Consider the following 18667-nt stretch of genomic DNA (forward strand, 5'->3'; position numbering starts at 1 on the left):
AAATGAAAACCTGTAAGGCCCACACTGCGTCCAGTTAGAGACAGAGAGCAGCGCCGACAGGAAGTAAAGAAGACCAGCTTTCAGAATAAAGCTTTACCCGTGAGATACATGAATGGTTGAAAATAACACTGAACATCAAATTCACAATGAGATCAATAATATAATAATAATGATGATGAGGATGATATTTTATAGTAGGGACAATCATCAACAACACTGTGTAAAGCTGAGTTTCTGAGGTAGCCTAGTTTTTTTTGTTTTGTTTTTTTATTGATATTTTGACAGACAGTACAACATATGCCATCATCACAAAATAGAAGACGTAAACATCATCCACTGTCTGGTTTTCAAATATGCACTTAAGACAAACACTAACAAACACCAGCAAACAAACTAAAAAAAACAAACAAACAAACAAACAAACAAAAAAACCACCACTTGTGCCTTACATTTAAGTTCTACATTTGTCCTCTCATTCTACCTCTCAGTCAGTACACTGGAGACCCGGCGCCTTACGTTTATATAGACATCCTCTCTATTGACGTCAGAAAGGAGCCCCAGACTTTATTGAAAATGTCTTTTCTCCCCATTACTCTTTATGTGACTCGCTCAAAGGTAGCCATTCTTGTCATCAATTCAATCCATTCCTTAAAACAGCAGGGACTAGATGACTTCCAGTGTCTCAGAATTATTCTACATCCTGTAGTAGTAGCTAAACGTATCCACAGTCTCTGTCTTGCAGTCAGAGTGTTATTGTCTGGCAGCAGACCCGAAATACACAGAGCTGGAGTCTTGGACAGTTGCATTCGGAACAAATCACTTAAGAGGGTAACAACCCCTTCCCACAGTTGTACATTTTTGAGGCAGACTAGTGTTAATACTAACGTCTTCTAACTTAACTTGTGGACCACTTATACTTATCCTCACTGTAAAGGAGCAGGTCTTAAATATATGTAGGAATAGCTGTCCCCACTGTCCTGTTCAATATTTGTTTATTATTTATCAGTAAACTTTACTACTTTACATTAATAACAATATTTTATCTTTGTTTATGTGTTAATTCTACACTGATTTTCATATGAAGCACTTGGGATGTTATCTTGACTATAAATCAGTATGTTAAAGTTTCATTATTATTATTTTTAGAATAATAATAACAATGATGTTCTTACAGTTGGGACAGTCATCTTGTTATTCTTCTTATTCTTCATATTCATCATTTCATCATATTTATAGTCATATTTTCATTATTATTATTATTAGTAGTAGTAGTAGTAGTAGTAGTAGTAGTAGTAGTAGTAATAGTACTGTTTTTTTTTTTTTTTTTCTGTAGGATTTTATTTTGAAAGCGCCTACCGGAAGTGTCCTGTTAGGCTCTGTACATGGTGACGCAGCTCCAAACCAGAAGCAGCAGTACAAGGTTGAGCGACACATTTTGGGATCTGTCGGAGTGTGTCTGTGTATTTTTAGAGTGAACATCCAGTGTGTTCACTTTTGTAGCGGACGGCAGGTGAGTTTAAACCTTTTAACCAGTTTAATGCTCGATGTGACGCAGTTTAGCCCACACTGAAGCAGGTCGTCGTTGTGTAAGTTACTGTTAACTTTTCTGTGTTTACTGGGTGTCGCACACTGGACAGGCCCACCTGCGGAAAGCGAAAGTAAAAACAGACCAACCGAATTATTAAAGTAATGTTTATACGGCGATTTTGATGTTAGAGGGGCTGTCTGGAGGGTTAAGTGAAGGTTTTAGCATTAACTCCACCAGTTTCCTGGATGTTAACTATGACATATGTACTTTAATGCTTCCATTATCCTAAATAGTTATTATGTTGTTATCTAGTGTTAGGTGTGTCTTTGACCACAGTAGCAGACCACATTGATAAAAGCACAAATTGTCATGTGATCTGCTGCTCAGATAATTTACTTTCCAGAATCTCCACTCCTATTCTGTGACTTCATACTGAAACACTGAGTCATTCAGTGAAATCAGTATGGAGATGTTTCTAATGTGATCTGCTGACAACTAATCACACAAACAGGAAAATGGAACAGAGGAAAAATGAACAGCTGTTAAACCGAAACAGTCCAAATTTCTTGTCAGCTTGTCTGATCAAAACTCAAAACGGACTGCACATTCACAACTGTTAACAAACCCTAAAGCAGTTCACATGGAATATTCTTCCTGCTGCTGCACTCTGTTCCCAGACAGTTAGCTGTTATGTGCTAAAATGATTCTTCCAAAAATGATCCATATTTAAAGTGGCCTCAAGTTCAAACCTCACTGCCTGTCTTTGTTCCTCTCAGCATCATGGCGTCTGGAGGTCCAATGATGAACGGTGACATTTCTCGTGCTCCCAGTCAGTCAGGAACTCTGGAAGAAACTCTGCTGCAGATGAATGTCCTCATCCAGGAGAACCGAGACCTGAAAGGTGTGTGTGGTGGTGATTGTCACATGAGCAAGTTTAGGAAAATGTTTGACATCTGCACTTATCCTTCTACAGTCCCCTGTAAAACTGGTCAAAGGCTTTGTTTTGCTGATGGCTTGAGTCAGAAACCAGATTAACGTTTTCAGTGAGATACATCAGATAACTCTGTATCTGCTTTTCTCTTCCAGAGGCCTTGCGTCAGACCAATCTGACTATGAAGGAACGTTTTGAAGGTCTGTCTGCATGGCGAGAGAAGCAGCGGGAGGAGCGGGACTTCCTGGAGGCCAGGCTAGAGGAAGCACGTGGTCGCATGGAGGCACTTACAATTCAAAACCAGGACCTCAGTAAGAAACTGGAGGAGACGGTGAGGACTGGAGGAGCACAAGGAGGAGTGCAGGTAGAGGATCAACCTGCTTTTCATTTGACATATATTTAGTTTTTTGTTGTTGTATGTCATTGTGAGTGTATGTCATTAAAATGATCAATTTTTGATGATACTGTGTGCGGTTTTTAAACCTTTTTTTTTTTGCTTTTTAAGTTGAGATTCAACTGCAGCAGCAAAAAATAAGACACCCATTTGTTATTTATGATGAATGTGTGATTAAAGAGGTGGAAATTCTTATTTCAGAGCTCAGAACTTGATGCCCTGCGCGCTCAGGTGGCTCGCCTGCAGGCTGAGAAGAATGACTTGGTGGCCATGAATTCTGAACTGCAGCTTAAGGCTGACCAAGACTCTCGGGAAGACTCCTTCATTGAGGTCATCACAGTCACGGTGAGGAGGAATGGTTAACCAACACTAGATCAAATGTTTACATAAATCTGAAACACCCATGAGACTGTGGCAGAAGTGCAAATCAAAGTGTAATTCTAACTGGGTGATGTGTTGTGTCATCGCAGGATGGTGGCACAGATGGTGTGAGCGACGTCTGTGGTGCTGAGCGTAGCAGACGCTTGGACTTGAGCATGACGGCGTCCCGGCTGGACAGTGAAGAAGTGACGGTCAGCCAGCTGCTCCAGTCCCTGAGGAATGAGACACAGAGGGCCGAGCAGCTGCAGGTGGAGCTGCAGACTTCTACAGCCAGGTACACATCTCCCATTTAAAGGAACACTACTCAAACATAAACAATGTTTATTCTGATGGATGGAAGAAAAGCTTTGAAATTACAAGGCATCTGATTGTTATAAGTTTAATTTAGCGTTACTCTTTCTAACAACTGCAACAAATTATCCAACAGAATAAGAGAGCTTGAGGTAAAGAAGAGCAATGTGGAAAAATCAACACAGACTTCACAGCCAGAAGAGACCAAGGAGGCTCCTGGGAAGGAGGAGAAGGTACAACTACTCAAACTGCAGTGATCCTCCCTAATTATTTAAAGAAACATAGTTATTTATGTCTTAACCTGCCTAAAGTTTGGAAAAACATCCTTATCACAGTGTTTGTGTGTGATTATCTTTAAATATCAAGGCAACGTCTGAGGTGGAGAATCTGAAGTCTCAGATGATGACTCTATTCAAAGAGCTGCAGCAGGCCCAGAGCAAGCTAGATGAAGCAGAAGGCATGAAGAAGAACTTGCAGGACAGGTTATGCTCAAACACTCACACATACAGTACAGTGGTAAATGTTAGGCCCTGTCCATACAAAGGTGGCTTTGGTCATATCCACAAAAGTTTTGTATCGGATAGGCCTTTCGTCCACATGAAATCGGCGTTTTCAGTCACTGAAATGGGGTCCCAGAGTGCACAAATTTGAAAATGCTGGTTTTGCATCTTCGTCTGTACGACTAACCACAACTTTTCTAAAATGATGATGTCACCGCCTCACCTCTCTAACCTTTCACCCTGGAAGCAAGACCCCACTTCACAACAACAACAACAATGGCAGACTACAGAGTAGTACGTGCTACAACAGCTATTGAGCTTATTGGAAATACTGAATCAAAATCTTCGGCTACTCTTTCATTACAGTAAGCAACAAACAACCATAGCTAACAATATTCACTACATGCTCTTGGATCTATTGCGGAGAGGGGCAACCAGAAGGAAATATTGGATCAGACCTAGTAGAACCAAGCAAGCTTTATGCGTATGCTCCATATCTTCTTCTTCATTTTTCTGCAAGAGCATTACAACGCCACATACAGGCCTGGCATTTGTACTACATTGTTTTCAGTGGTTTCATGTGAACGCAGATATTATTGTAGGTAATTCATTTATCAGACGGGAAATGAAGATTGTTTCGATACCTACAATAATTGTATGTGGAAGACAGTATGAACCTTTACCGGATGCAGATATTTCCTGAAACAACTCTATGTTTACAAAGCACTTTTTTGGTTATGACAAAGAAAAAGATGGGATAGGCAAAGATGCGGTTTTGTGTGGACATGGTCTTAGTGTCCATTTCAGTATTTCCTCTTTGAAGATGCTGGCATGCTTCTTCTTAATCAGGAAATGGTATTTTCTTCCTTTATACAGATGTCGGGAGGTGGAGCAAGATGTGGCGACTCTGAAGGCTCAGCTGGTGGAAAAACAGGCTATTCAGACAGAGAATGACCGGTTGAAGTTACAGGTGGACAGCATGCAGGCCCAAAGCCTGATGGAGCAGAGGAAGGCTGGAGAAGAGAGGTCAGCTTACACGTTTACTTTGGAAACACCCAATTGTCCCCAGGCCTCTGTCCAAGTCCCCTTCTAAGCAAAGGCTGTATCTGCACATTCATACTCTTACTCACTGGTAACTCCCATCTCTTCCTCCTCACAGGAGCAACATGGCACAGCTGAAGGATGCCTACACCAAACTTTTTGAAGACTACAATGAGCTAAAAGAAGAGAAGAAAAAAAGAGAGGTAAATTAATGAATTATACAATAAAATCACTCTAAATTATTGCCTCTAACATGGATTTCTGCAAAACTTTGAGCAAAAATCAACCAGAACTGAGAGTAAGATGTGTTTAACCTTTGCCCTCTGGTTGTTCAGTCTCAGCTGGTGCAGAAGGAGGTTGTGGATGAACTGCAGCATCGTCTGACCGCCGCTGAAGAGGCTCTAGCTGCCAAACAGGAACGGATTGATGCCATGAAGCAGGAGATTTACCAAAAGGAGAAGGAGCTGGAGACCATATCTGTGTTCCAGGCTCAGGTGTGTGAATATATATACCTGAATTTAGTTTATCAGTAAAGTCTTTTCTCACATACAGTAGGGACAGATGGGTTCAAAATGGAAGTGTCACAAAATTTCCTGCTGTTTTATGGCGTTGACAGTTGTATTTGCTGCACTCTCTACAGGCGGAGGTGTACTCCTCTGACTTCTATGCAGAACGGGCAGCGAGGGAAAAGCTCCATGAAGAGAGGGAACGTCTGGCTGCTCAGCTGGAATACGTCAAGAAGCAGAACAGTCAGCTTCAGGATGAGATGGAATCAATGGGCCGGTATGGGTTGAGATATCCATATTTGTACAATGTCCTAGTGTGGTCAGTCTGAATCTTTCTCAGTTGGGTTCAGTTCTGGATCTAGACCTTTCCTCTTTAATGAAACTGGGTGTCTTTATCTGTAGGCGATCTCTGAATGAGATGCAGAGGAGGCATGTGTCACTTGGGGGAGGTCCACACGGAGCTGGTGCAACTTTAGTTGGGAGAGGTATTATGTGATCTTTTAAGCTGATGGTTGTTTTCTAGGCAGACTGGACCAAAATGTGTGTCTGTAGATTAGAAACCATGTATATATTCAGTATCTCTGACTTGCAGGTGGCGACTGGCAGAGCAATATTCCTGAGCACGCCTGTCCAAAGTGCAACGAGATCTTGCCAGACTTGGACTCCTTGCAGATCCACATTATGGACTGTATCAACTAGACCTCAGCGTCAATCTAAGCATCTACAACATGTACATTTGCACCTAAATCAGAGTCTTCCTCTGCTTTGTCCTATACCTCTTTTCTGATCCTTGTGACAGCACTCCTCAGACCCCTACAGGACTATACTATAAACTTTAGTCAACAGAATATTACATATGATGATAGGAAACACCCTCTGTACTGTAGCTTTTTGCCCTGTCATTTGGCACATATATATGTTTATTTCCGTAATGAAAGAAAAAAAGTAAAACAATATTTAATCTGTGAAAACCCTTTGATAAGATTATTATAACACAGCCTTATATGCTGCATTACAAAGACAACAAATGCATTCCCAATTCAGTGTATTTGTTATGTTTGGAGGGGGTTCTTATCAAAACAAAATCAAATACTTTCTATATTTTGCTTGGAAAGGATGTTGTACTTGCTAGTGAAAGGCTGATAAAAGAAGGAGCTTACATCATATAGGCACTTTAATACCGAGATATATATTTTATTTGGATTCTGCAAATTCTTCTGTCAATATATTTAACTTGTTTTTCAACTTTTACACAGTGCAGCACCCCTTGTATTTTATGTGTACATGCAGAGGGGTCAATCTGCTGGTTCTATACTATTGATTGTAAGTCTTTTGGTTCCATGTTGTAATTCTTGAATGAAAAAAATAAAATTTAGTTCATTTCAGTCTGCTTTTATACATACTGTCCTCTAAATTGTCTTAGTCATGGAGTTACTGATTAATTGCATTATTTCCCCTATGTAAAGGCTTTATTTAAAATATGATTCATGGATTCTGGTATTTAATGTCTTATTTTTCATCAAAGGAGAAAAACTGAACATGTAAGAGGTAATTATTCAAGTATGTTGTTAGCACTGTTCCTGCTGAATTGAATAGTCTACGTAGTACAACTTTGATATCTGACACCTGAAATATTATTAATAGGTGATAATTTAAGTCTTTAAACATTTGACAATTTGCCTCATCTTGCTCAACGGGAGTAACATCAGACACTGTTGTTTGGACATATTGTCAGAACCCCCCCCCCCCCCCAAAAAAAAAAAAAAAAAAATCTATGACCTTTCCAATTTGGCCTTTGCCGTATTTTTTCTGGAATGCTTTTAAATCCATAAAGACTTGTCAGTAGCCTCACACCATAATATATAACTCTGAATATACTGGTCTACAAGGAAAATGCTTCTAGAATAACAGTAATGAGATTTTACCACATGAGAGTCACTGATAAAGAAAAATTAGGTAAAAAATGCTGGTTGGCTGAACTTTTCAAGATACAACCTTGGGTCAAAATGTGAAATTCAAGAATTAACCAGAGAATGGGTTTGACTCAAAAGGAATATTTGTCTCAGAGCTACAAGATCTCCTTCAAAACACTGTCTGCACATTAGAATACATTCACTTTACAGGTTCTATTTAGTGGAAGATTTATAAAACTATTATATAAATGTACATAAACCAATATATATGTGTAATAACACTTAATCATATACCTTGAAAACATCAGCAAACCGGCACTTTTGTCATTTATTTTCCAATTAACCTTGTTAAAATATGTAACATTTAGCACATTTAATCTCTGAAGCAAATCATTTCTAAAAAATTGTAGACCAGTGTTACTCATGGACTGATAGGCCTCTAGAAGACAAAGAAACACTTGAGAACATCTTCCAACACTAGAGTGGATGATAATGGAACAAAAATGACAATAGTGCAGATTGTTCATGGATTTAGTGTGTGTAATTACAGAAAGAGGAAACACTTTGCTCAGTTGTCTCATGTCAGTAATGGGACTGAAACCACAAGTCATTGATTTTTCCATTGCATGTATGTGGAAGTGTTTTGGCTGGACATTTATAATTGGCTTCACACAAACCTTTGCCTTCCTGAAGAATTTTCTGTAATGGACATTACTTTTGGACATGTACTGGACAATGTCAAAGATAGCTTTTTAGTAAATAATATCATTCTGGGTCAATTTTACATATACAAATGTAAACATTTGAAGATGAAACCCATATTTTCCCCACATGAGTTTCTGCTCTTTATGAAAACTCTCAATCACATGAGGAGTAAACCTGCATTGAAGCTTCTATTAATTATTGAAGAATATAATTTGTACAAGCCCCCCCACCTCATTTTATTATTATTTTTTCTTTCTCCAAAATTTGCAGTCTTGATGGTTGTTATCTATGTATTTACTCCTATTTGCACCTGTGCCTTTGTATGTTCTTTAATATGGGTGTCAAGTTGTTTGTATATTTGTATATTGTCAAAAAAAAAAAAGTCTCATGTCAGTAATGTTCTCCTGAATCCAAACCTTAGTCATGTTTTTGCTTTACACAATGTAGCTTAGGAATTGTCCATCTTCAGCAAGCCGCCAAACCACCAGAAACATGCAGGAGGAAACATGCAACCAATCCAATTAATGCCAGCGCTCCCTTATATTATTTATTTATTACTGGCACAAAGCAATTTACAGAAGAAGAATGGGTAAAGGTTACAGATGTGTAAAACAAATGCTTTAGGAGACATGGTGGAATGATTAAACATAGAACAATTGAAAATATCTGAAACAAAATAAAAGGATTAAGACATTTGAAGTGTAATGAAATAGATATGGATAGTGAATTATTTAACTAAGTATTGCCAGACATGATTTTCAAAGTGAAGAGCAGGAGACAAGATTTTTAGGACATAACACCATGGAAGTACCTACAGATGGCAGTGATTTCACTATTACCAGTCTGGAAGATTTTTTTTTTTTTTTTTTTCTCCTCTCAACTTTATTAATCAAAATCTGGCCATACATTCTACAGAATTACATAGAGAAACACTTTCTTTTTCCCAGACTGAGCATCAACGTCAAACTTAAGATGAACAGTATTTGTAAAGAACATTATATAAAAAATAATAATTAAAAATAATAATAATAAAATAAATAAAAATAAAGTCATTGGTCTAATCAGGTATCAATGCATTTAAATTTTCACAATCAAGGCTTGTTTGGTTCTTACATATTTCAGTGATTTTTTTGAAGTTTATTTCATTTATGTAAATTGAGAACAATGGGTGGTTCTACATAAATCTACATCTGTGGATAAATTGTTTAGCAATAATAATTAAAGTGTTGTACATAATTTCCCGTTTTTTGTTTTTCACATATAACTCCGAATTTAATGTCTTTATACTCCAGTTTGGGCGATTGAGTGTCCTTCTCAGATGTCCAGTCTTTAAATCCCGTCCTGATGTACGAGCAGTCACAAAACAAATATTCCACAGATTCAATTTCAAATTCACAGAAAACAGTTATATTTTTCAATATTAATTCTGTGTCTCAGAAAGTCATTACAAGGGTAAATTTCATTTAGGGTTTTAAAATGTGTTTCTTTTGCTTTCGGTGATATGGGTAGAGTCAGGTAGCTAAGGTTCAGGTTCTAATCCTGATTATAATTTCTTTAGGATAATCTTTTAATAATTTTTTTCCGTTTTCATAGTAAACCAGTCTAGATGAATTGTTAATAAAACTTCCTAATAAAGTCTGACCAAACATTTCCGGGTCCTTATTTTGATGGACAAACTTAAGGATTGCCAATTTAAAATATGTTTAATTAATGCGTTTCATATATTCCCATTGTATATTTTTGTGATAATTTTTATTTCGATAAACTTAAATGAGGAAGATAATTTAAATGTGGTTGTTCCTTATACATACAGACGTTTTTCTTTTTTCCCCCTTTGTTTTTTAGTTAGGCACAGTCTTGGTCACCACTATAATTTTGACAACACAGCAGGGTCCTTCATTTAGCGCCAGTTTGGATTTCTCCCTCGCCCGTGTAGCTTTTAAAGAGTAATTAGCGGCCTTTAAGTGCTACCATTTTTATAAAACATAACTGAGCTGACTTGTACAAAGCTATAAGCAGTTTGAAATATCGAAGTATAAGTTACTTACTGCATAAATTTGATGCGGCTGTCAAATTAGTCAAAGTTGTGTTAAAGCTAGAAACCCACACAAAGCTGCAACAGTAGAATCCGGGTAGGTTTGTCTTTGTCTTTAAAACCTCAACACTAAACAAGAACGTTATATAATATTTTTGTATGGTGTCATGTAGATCTTCATCAAATACACTACGTATTTTATATCTGGACAGTTGATGTGCCATCACTTTTTGTTTACTGTTTATCTACGTTGACTGTCACTCATTTCATGACACAACTTCTACATGTGACGGTTTTCCGAATTAGTTTACTTTTGTCATTTCAGTCAGTGAAATGACAAAGTGATTGAAAATGAGTTCCATTCAATATATTTTATTAGCTGTATTTTTTCTTTCTTTTTTTTTCTTTTACACTTGTCAGATAGGTGTAATAGTCATAGTTGACCCAATACTCACAGGGGACATGTCCTTTTATAAGAAGAAATATGTTTAAATGTTACTAAAAGGGGCACAAATATCCACATTAAACATAGAATTAGAGGATTGGTTATTATGGAGAAAGTGTGCTAAATATTGGAAAAATTAACTGAATGTGATTTTAAAAATCGCCATCAAACATGGAGAGATCTTGCTTTTTTCTTCTGCACCTTAACTGTATGAAATTGTAATTTTCTTTGTATTTATTTGAGTAATCACTTAATGTTGACCTGTTTGTTTTAGGTTGTCCAATATCAGCATACCCTCAAATCCTCAAAATGGACAGTGAGTATCACAACATTTGAAACGTGAAAATATAGTTGTCGTCAACAGGTTAAGATACTCTATATTTGTGAGCGTTTATCTGTTTTCTGTGCAGGTGAGGATGATCTGGACATTCTGACTGCACTGATTGAAGAGAGCGAGGGCATCGGAGGAGAGCAGGCAGATGACTTGGATGGCCTGTTTGATGAGGACAATGATGAGTACAAAGATGGCATTGAAGAGACAGAGGACACAGTTTCTGATCTGTTTGGAGATGTAGATGACATTGAAAATGAAGAGAGCAATACTCAAGGAAAAGAAGGTGCAGAAGAAGTCTCAGAGACCCTGAACAAGTCCAAGGAAGATTTGCAAGGTTTATGATGCAGCATTGTCTCGTCTATCAGAATTTCATAGAATAAATAAATCAATAAAGCTTTACTCAGTTAAGTCTTACTTGTCTGATCTTGTTTGTCATCACTGCTTCTGTTCATCAGAGGAGCTCAGGCAGATGCAGGAGAAGATGAAGCAATTGCAGCAGCAGCTTGATTTGAGCCAGAAGGCTTCAACATCATCTCCAACTCCAGCCAAGACCACAGAGAGCACTAAAGGTCTCAAAACAACACCCCCCCGACAGCCGACCTCTAAATTAAACCCAGTTAAACCAGCTGTTTCCACACAAAAGACAAAGACACAAGCAGGTCAGAAAATTGTTTCTTGAATGCTGTTGCTGAGGATTTTACTGATTAAACACAGCAAACAACTGCATAGTAAAATGACAACTGAGACAAGTTTTTATTTGTTTTGTGACAGGAGTGGCATCTTCATCCGCTCCAGTTAGAGGAGCAAACTTAAAGCTCCAGGAATCATCAGATTTTTCTGCTCAGCTCAACAATGCTGACTCTTTTAAACGAAAACCTAGAGTTGCTCATCAACCCAAACCCAGTACATCACCAGGTAAGACTTGCATTGTCTACATGTATACAGTAATTGGATAAAAGCGGAGCTCACATTATTTCTTAAAATATTTAATCTCATTTATGTGAATTTATTTTCAGAAGACAGAGGCCCTTTAGTGGAGATAAAGATCGGCAGCTCCTTCCAGCCAGTAGAGAGTACAAGTCGTTCACCTCCAGCCTCCCAGAGCAGACCTAGACCAGGGTCATCAGGAGGACAACCTAAGCCTCTTTCCCTTCCACCACTGCCGAAAGATGTAGCCGTTGAAAAATACTCAAGGCTACGGCTCAGGTGTGAACATCAAAGAAATCTTAGAGAATTGTATTGTAACTTAAAGTGGTTGTTTTCTCTCAGGTGCTGAGTTTACCTTTTTTGTTACAGAAAGCCACGGGTCTCCTCCATTGAGATGGACCACAAGATGGGAGGGCGTCGTCTGATACGTCTGTCAGAGTTGCCAGAGCGCTTGGCTCGGGAGAAGCTGGAGGACAGTGACTGGGTGACATTTGCAGTGCTGATTAACAAAGCAACACCACAAAGTAACAGCAGTGTAGGTGTAATCTTTACATCTTCAAAATGAACTATTAAGTTTTCTTTATATTTGTGTACATCTACAACTGAACATTCTCTCTCACTCTTGCTTATTATCTTTCTCTGCAGGGCAAAACATTCAGCATCTGGAAACTGAATGATCTCCACAACCTGGAGGTATGTGTGTCGCTCCTCTTATTTGGTGAAGTCCACAAAGAGCACTGGAAGACAGAGCCGGGGACTGTCATTGGTCTTCTCAACCCCAACCCCATGAAACAGAAAGAGGGATATGATGGTGTAAGTGAACATTGACTTAAATATTGTTTTGACCTCAACCTGTTGTCTCCGCATGTGACAAAAAGCACACAGAAACTTCACTATGTTGGCACCTCATATCAGAAAGTAAACTGGGCTGAAATCTTAGATTAATTCTAATCAAACACATAAAGCTTGGTTATTTGTGCCTCCACTCTAGAAAAGAATTGCAGTATTTAACAGAGGTAAAGCAATGAAAAGTTACTGCAGCTTTACTTCTATGAAAAGCAGCATCTCCAAACCTCTGCTTTATGTTAAGATAATGTCTTAGATAATGATAATATGTTTAGATGGTAAGAACACTGACAATTAACAGACCACTATGTTAGGTGGAAAATTATACATCACTGCAAGCTGTTTTCATATGTGGTAAAGTGACAGCCATTTTTAATGAGGTTTTATTGAATCTGTTTTAAGATCTTTTGCCATTGAGTGGTTTGTTTTGCTGAAGCTTTTGCCCATTATAGCAAAATATTTATTTCTGATGGAAAAACCAGGAGACTACTGGTGTCAACATAGCAGGAAAAACTGAGATTTAATGACGGGAATGGGTTGGAGAGAGATAAAGTGGTTCCTTATTATGCACAGCGATATGTTTGATTTCAGACCCCCTAAACCCAGAAAGGAAGTACTACTTTTGTTATGAGTGTGTTCTAAAATGGTCATATTGGGCAGTGTGTTTGTGTTAAAGAGCTGTTATTAAAATCTGTAATATAACTTGAATCATGACCAGTAATTCCTAGCCCAATAATTAAATTCATTTTCGCTTCAGTGTTAGATAGTTGGGGGCACTGTTATTTTTAATTGCTTGCAGAACATAAGACAGTAGATATTAACACATTAATCTGTCAGGCAAATCTATTAGTATTGCTGTTTCACAGATATAGGAATGTGCTTATGTTGGTCATTAGGTACGAAGATCATTCCAAAAAAGATTCAAACATTAGTACTTTGCTGTAATGTAGAAACTGTTTTCACTACATAGTTTGTTCACTAGATGGCACTGGCAGCTGTATAACAGTCAAAACTATGTGAATTAGAATAATTAGTAATTGATATATTTTGGGGGGTTTTCTTCTTTTTTGGGACTTTAACCAATAAAGACCCAAACATCCACCATCTACCAAAATCACCTACTGATATAAACTGTTAAATCCCTGATGATCGACTAATCCATGTAAATAATTGGTATATAATACAGTTATTCATCTTTTTCATGGTTATCAGATATGACCCATTTGGACGTTCAGAGGCTCCGTAGTGAACGTGGAAACACCGTCATCTTCTGTTGGATCAGTGACAGTTGATGGAGACATTTGGTTTATGTTCAGTTAATGATAGATTTTACTTAAAAAAAAAAGTCACTTTTTCTTTAGTTTTCGCTATTGTTGATGTAGTAATCCTTAACTTTACTCTGAGCTTTTATGAACATCTACATGGTTAGTAAATTAAATGTTGGAAAATACCCGATTTTCACTGAAAAAAACCACAAAATACAGAAGATAATATTACAATAAATGGTGATAAACTACTTAAGGATGGTTAAATATAGAGAAAAATTCATTTTGGAACTGCCCCAGATGTCACACTGGGTCCTTATGGGTTAATTGATTCAAAATCTTTTGTTTCTTTTTGACATGTACAGGTCAGCCTGACAGTCGACCACCCACAGAAAGTGCTGCTGATGGGTGAAGCTCAAGACTATGGCACATGCAAAGCCATGAAAAAGAATGGAGAGCCCTGTTCACAGATTGTTAACATGGTCAGTCCAGCCTCCCACATGTGATTGCCCTTATACACCAATGTCTTTTTGCATACTTAGAAATTCCTCTTTTGAGACATTTCAGTATATGTTTGTTTCTGTGACTGTTGCTCTCTGCAGTATGAGTGTCAGTACTGCCAGTATCATGTCAAGGCTCAGTATAAGAAGATGAGTTCAAAGAGGGCAGAGCTGCAGTCTTCGTTTTCTGGAAAAGCTCCCAACAGGGTGAAGGGGAAGGGCGGTAACCTGAGAGAACGGCTGTGTCAAGACGGTTTCTACTATGGCGGTGTATCGTCAGCTGCCTGTGCTGCATCACTGTGAGTGAAAGTGGATGTTAGACTGTCGTGTGTTGTGCAACATATAATGAAACATGAATGCACATGTGTGTTGTCATTGTCATACCAGTGTTTCTGAGGCTGACTCAGTCTGTGTCCTTGTAAGACACTCAAATAGATACAGGTGTGTGCAGAAGTCTCACCATTAGGTTTAATGTTTTAGTGGAGTTATAATGACCACTCATAAACAATTCTCAGTTCCTGTAACAATATCCAACCATTATACAGGAAATATTTACAGCTTTATAAACAAAAGTTTCAGGGGAAAACCAAATTGACAAGTATTTAGTGGGACTTCCCTCTACACTTTACTCTTTTACTCTTTTTTTTCCCCTGACAATATGAGATTAACTGCATTAATTTTCTTGTGTTTTATATCAGATTTCATTCAACAGATATTAAACACTTGTTAGTGTTTGGATTATTTTTTGTAATGGGAACCTAGGTCACATTAATTTGCTGACTTCAGCTACATCTGATTGAATCAAGAAAATTGTGTTCCTATATTTCCGACAAAATTTAGTCTTAGTTCACCACCTGCCCCACATATCGGTGTTGTGATTGGTTGTAGTAGGTCTATCTAATTACATTCAAAGGCAGTTTTATCTGTGCCTATTGATGGACATCGCAGACTGATTCTCAAATGAAAATTAGTCTTGAATTAGTGAGGTCAGTTTAAGACAGAATATAAGCTCCTCCAGATACTCGCCAACAACTCTGTGTGTTTCAGGGTGGTGTCAAAACCCAGTAAACCTGTCCAGAAAATTGACAAGCTGTTTGTGAAAGGCTCTTCTCAGCTTGTTGATCAGGCCAAGAGACTGGGTAAGAACTTTAACACACCCACACACAAATATACAACCTCAAGAATGACGTAGAAACTTAGTTGTTTTGTTTTTTTCTAGCGATGCAGTCGGGTAAAGTCTCAGGCTGTTCAGATGATTTTAAGAGTCTGATGTTGATGCCTACACCTGGAGCTTTGCAGCTGAAGAAACACCTGGCACAGGGCAAACAGTCAGGTACCTGAACAGGAAATCTAATGCTTCAGTAATTAATCTGCTAGACATGACGTTAAGTTGAATGTGAAAGCAAAGAACAGTTATTATTCAGGGTAATTTTATATTTTTCAGTATTTCTGTCTTTCTACCACAAAAATACAACCCCTTAAACAAACTAAAGTGATCTTTAAATTACATTCTGTCCAGAAACCAGAACAGCCTCATACATTGATTGTTTTAAATATCGTAGTCTTGGCATCACTAACTTATAGTATGTTGATCATCAGTCCCCAAAGATGGAAGTGGAGCTTCCATTCAGTCCATCTCAGCCTCAGACCTCTTGAAACAGCAGAAACAAAAGCAGCAGGAGCTCCTGGAGAACCGCCGACGGAGGGCAGAAACGATACAGAACAAGGTGCTGCAGAGTTCAAGTGGAGCCAGACCTGGATTATCCCTGCCCAGAAGGGACGGTATGATGTCCCCGAAAGCTGCCTCTGATGTCCCCAAGACCACCCAAAGCCCTGCGACACCAACTGGCCCCACACTGGGCCGAGGCTTCTCTGAGGGTGAAGACATCCTCTTCTTTGACAACAGCCCGCCTCAAGTGCCTGCATCCTCTTCTCATAGCCTATCAGCTGCTAAAATGGCTGCTCTGAAGAAGCTGAGAGCCAAAGGGGCAGGACTTCAGAAGGAAGACCCCAATGCGGTGAAGAGGAAACGGAGTAATGGCAGCGAGATAAATGCCCGAGTGGAAAAGAATCTGGTCTCACACAATGGTACTCAGACACACACTTCATATGTTTCATATATCTTTCTATTTAGCTACTTAGTGGCTCTTTTAGCAGCAGTACACTTTTTGCTAGCATTACTTAAATCTCGCATGTATTGGTATCAGCTTACTCCCACTGTGCATTAACATCAGTTCTTACCTGTGCAGGTGAATCGGGCAGTAACGATGATGAGGAGGAACCAGCCCAGAAGAAGAAAAGAGATCAACTCAAATACATCCAGTCAGAAGAGTTTCAGAAAATCCTCAATGCTCAATCTCGTCATGTGGTTGTCCTACAGGCGGTACGACACGTGACACGGCACTCTTCAACACATACATTTCTCCCACATGTTTCAGCACCCTTTTTTGAGTTACAGTAGTTGCACTTACCTACAAGTAACATGTTTTTTGTAAATACTGCCACATTTAGGTATATGCAGTGTGTGAATGGAATTTAAGTGAGTTTTCTGTCTCAGGCTGAATATCAGCTCCAGGAGCGCTACTTTGATGCTCTGGTGAAGAAGGAGCAGATGGAGGAGAAGATGAAGGGCATCAGAGAGATGAAATGTCGTGCTGTTAGCTGTAAAAAGGTACTGAATTTGTTAGTTTTGTCTTAGCTTGTCCCTGTTTAGCTTGCAGTGAAAAGATACTGTCATATAAAGAATAATTTGTCATCAAATCTAAATTGAGAGCCTGTGACTAGTGATGATTAGACATCACTGATGACTCTCAGAAGTGCAAAAAATAATCAATTTTTATTTTTTTCCTCTGTTCCAAGTGTAATTACACCTACTTCAAGCCTGCTGATCGCTGTGTGGGAGAGAATCATGATCTGCGGTGGCACGATGCTGTGAAGCGTTTCTTCAAATGTCCATGTGGACAAAGAGCCATTGCTCTTGACAGACTGCCACATAAAACCTGCGGGTAAGACCCTGGATATGCCTGTTTTCTGAGGTTCCCACCCTTCATGGAATATGCACACATCAGTTTTTGTGTAGTATTAGATGTGTGTTAAAGTCTCTGTTTTGACATTTCAGTAACTGTGGCCTGTTTAAATGGGAGCGTGATGGGATGATGAAGGTACAGTTGATTTCTGGATTATTGTTTAATGTTTTTAAAAAACAGTTTTCAGCCTGTGACTCTGAGTTGTAAAAGACAAAACATTTGATGTTTGTGTGTCTTTTGAATATATCACAGGAGAAAACAGGACCAAAGATTGGTGGAGAGCTTCTGCTGCCTCGAGGCGAAGAGCACGGCAAGTTCCTCAACAGCATGAAGTGAAAACACTTTCATCATGGTTGTCACCACAGCAGTCAACTCTCAAACAACTGATATTTTAGTGTTATAATTAAATTGTCTTTGTAGCTTTTATATTTTATGAATTATGTTTTTAAATGTAGATATTATTCTGTTGTTGATTGTGACAATTTACATTTTTGGAATTGTATTGGATGTGCTAGAAATCAGCTGATTAAAGTAAGAATTTGTTACATTTCTGGTCACTGTTTTCATTGTTTTTATCATCTTGTAATAACAGTTTCAGATTGCAGCCTGGAATATGCAGCGTTACAGCTGAAGTCAGAAGTTAAATACATTTGAAATGTGTTCACATTCAGTTTTACCAATTCTGAACATTTAATTTCAATACTGTATGTGTTAGTTCAGTTATTTCAGAACAATAATTGACAGAATTTTAGCTTTTTAGTTTTGTTTCAGATCACATTGTCAGAGGGTTAGACATAGCATAAACCATGTTCACTGTGTGTAAACGGTCTGGAAGTTTTTAGAGGTTGATATCATGGCTTTAGAAAGCTCAGATTAGCTAATGTCATTACTGGTAGTATAACCTGTCTTTTTTGGCTTCATGGGAAAATGCTGAAAGTTCAGGAAGTTCAACACTTCTACTATTGTCTCCTCTAAAGAAATTTATGAACTTTTGTCATGCTCAGATACAGAAATGGTACCGAAATGTAACTACCTCAGCTCAGAAAAGGATGCTGTGACTGAGAAGCATCCCAGGACAACTGACAAAGAACCGGTACAA

General features: G+C 38.3%; 2 protein-coding genes across 3 annotated transcripts; both read left to right on the forward strand.

The window, feature by feature from the left end:
- The first annotated feature begins 1360 nt into the window (after window positions 1-1360).
- Window positions 1361-6968, forward strand: optn (optineurin). 2 transcript variants are annotated; one of them, XM_030150289.1, is made up of 13 exons: window positions 1361-1510; window positions 2305-2429; window positions 2615-2823; window positions 3055-3198; window positions 3324-3508; window positions 3662-3758; window positions 3892-4052; window positions 4821-5051; window positions 5185-5269; window positions 5402-5560; window positions 5707-5849; window positions 5975-6057; window positions 6165-6968. In XM_030150289.1, exons 2-13 carry the CDS (start codon window positions 2309-2311, stop codon window positions 6269-6271), a joined length of 1725 nt encoding a protein of 574 aa, XP_030006149.1. In that variant the 5' UTR covers window positions 1361-1510; window positions 2305-2308; the 3' UTR covers window positions 6272-6968. The 2 variants fall into 2 exon arrangements, with proteins under 2 accessions (XP_030006149.1, XP_030006150.1); XM_030150290.1 differs by lacking the exon at window positions 1361-1510 and having other exon boundaries at window positions 2309-2429; window positions 3892-4007; window positions 4902-5051.
- A 3159-nt stretch (window positions 6969-10127) lies between these two features.
- Window positions 10128-18113, forward strand: mcm10 (minichromosome maintenance 10 replication initiation factor). Its single transcript, XM_030148474.1, has 18 exons — window positions 10128-10322; window positions 10945-10986; window positions 11081-11338; window positions 11460-11663; window positions 11776-11919; window positions 12021-12210; window positions 12301-12466; window positions 12577-12744; window positions 14408-14524; window positions 14645-14841; window positions 15590-15681; window positions 15762-15875; window positions 16142-16630; window positions 16792-16925; window positions 17100-17213; window positions 17402-17547; window positions 17661-17703; window positions 17821-18113. The coding sequence occupies exons 2-18, from the start codon at window positions 10980-10982 to the stop codon at window positions 17902-17904; spliced, it is 2667 nt and encodes an 888-aa protein (XP_030004334.1). The 5' UTR covers window positions 10128-10322; window positions 10945-10979; the 3' UTR covers window positions 17905-18113.
- The last annotated feature ends 554 nt before the right edge of the window (window positions 18114-18667 follow it).

The sequence above is a fragment of the Sphaeramia orbicularis genome, chromosome 12, assembly GCF_902148855.1.
Source record: "Sphaeramia orbicularis chromosome 12, fSphaOr1.1, whole genome shotgun sequence".
Taxonomy (NCBI): Eukaryota; Metazoa; Chordata; class Actinopteri; order Kurtiformes; family Apogonidae; genus Sphaeramia; species Sphaeramia orbicularis.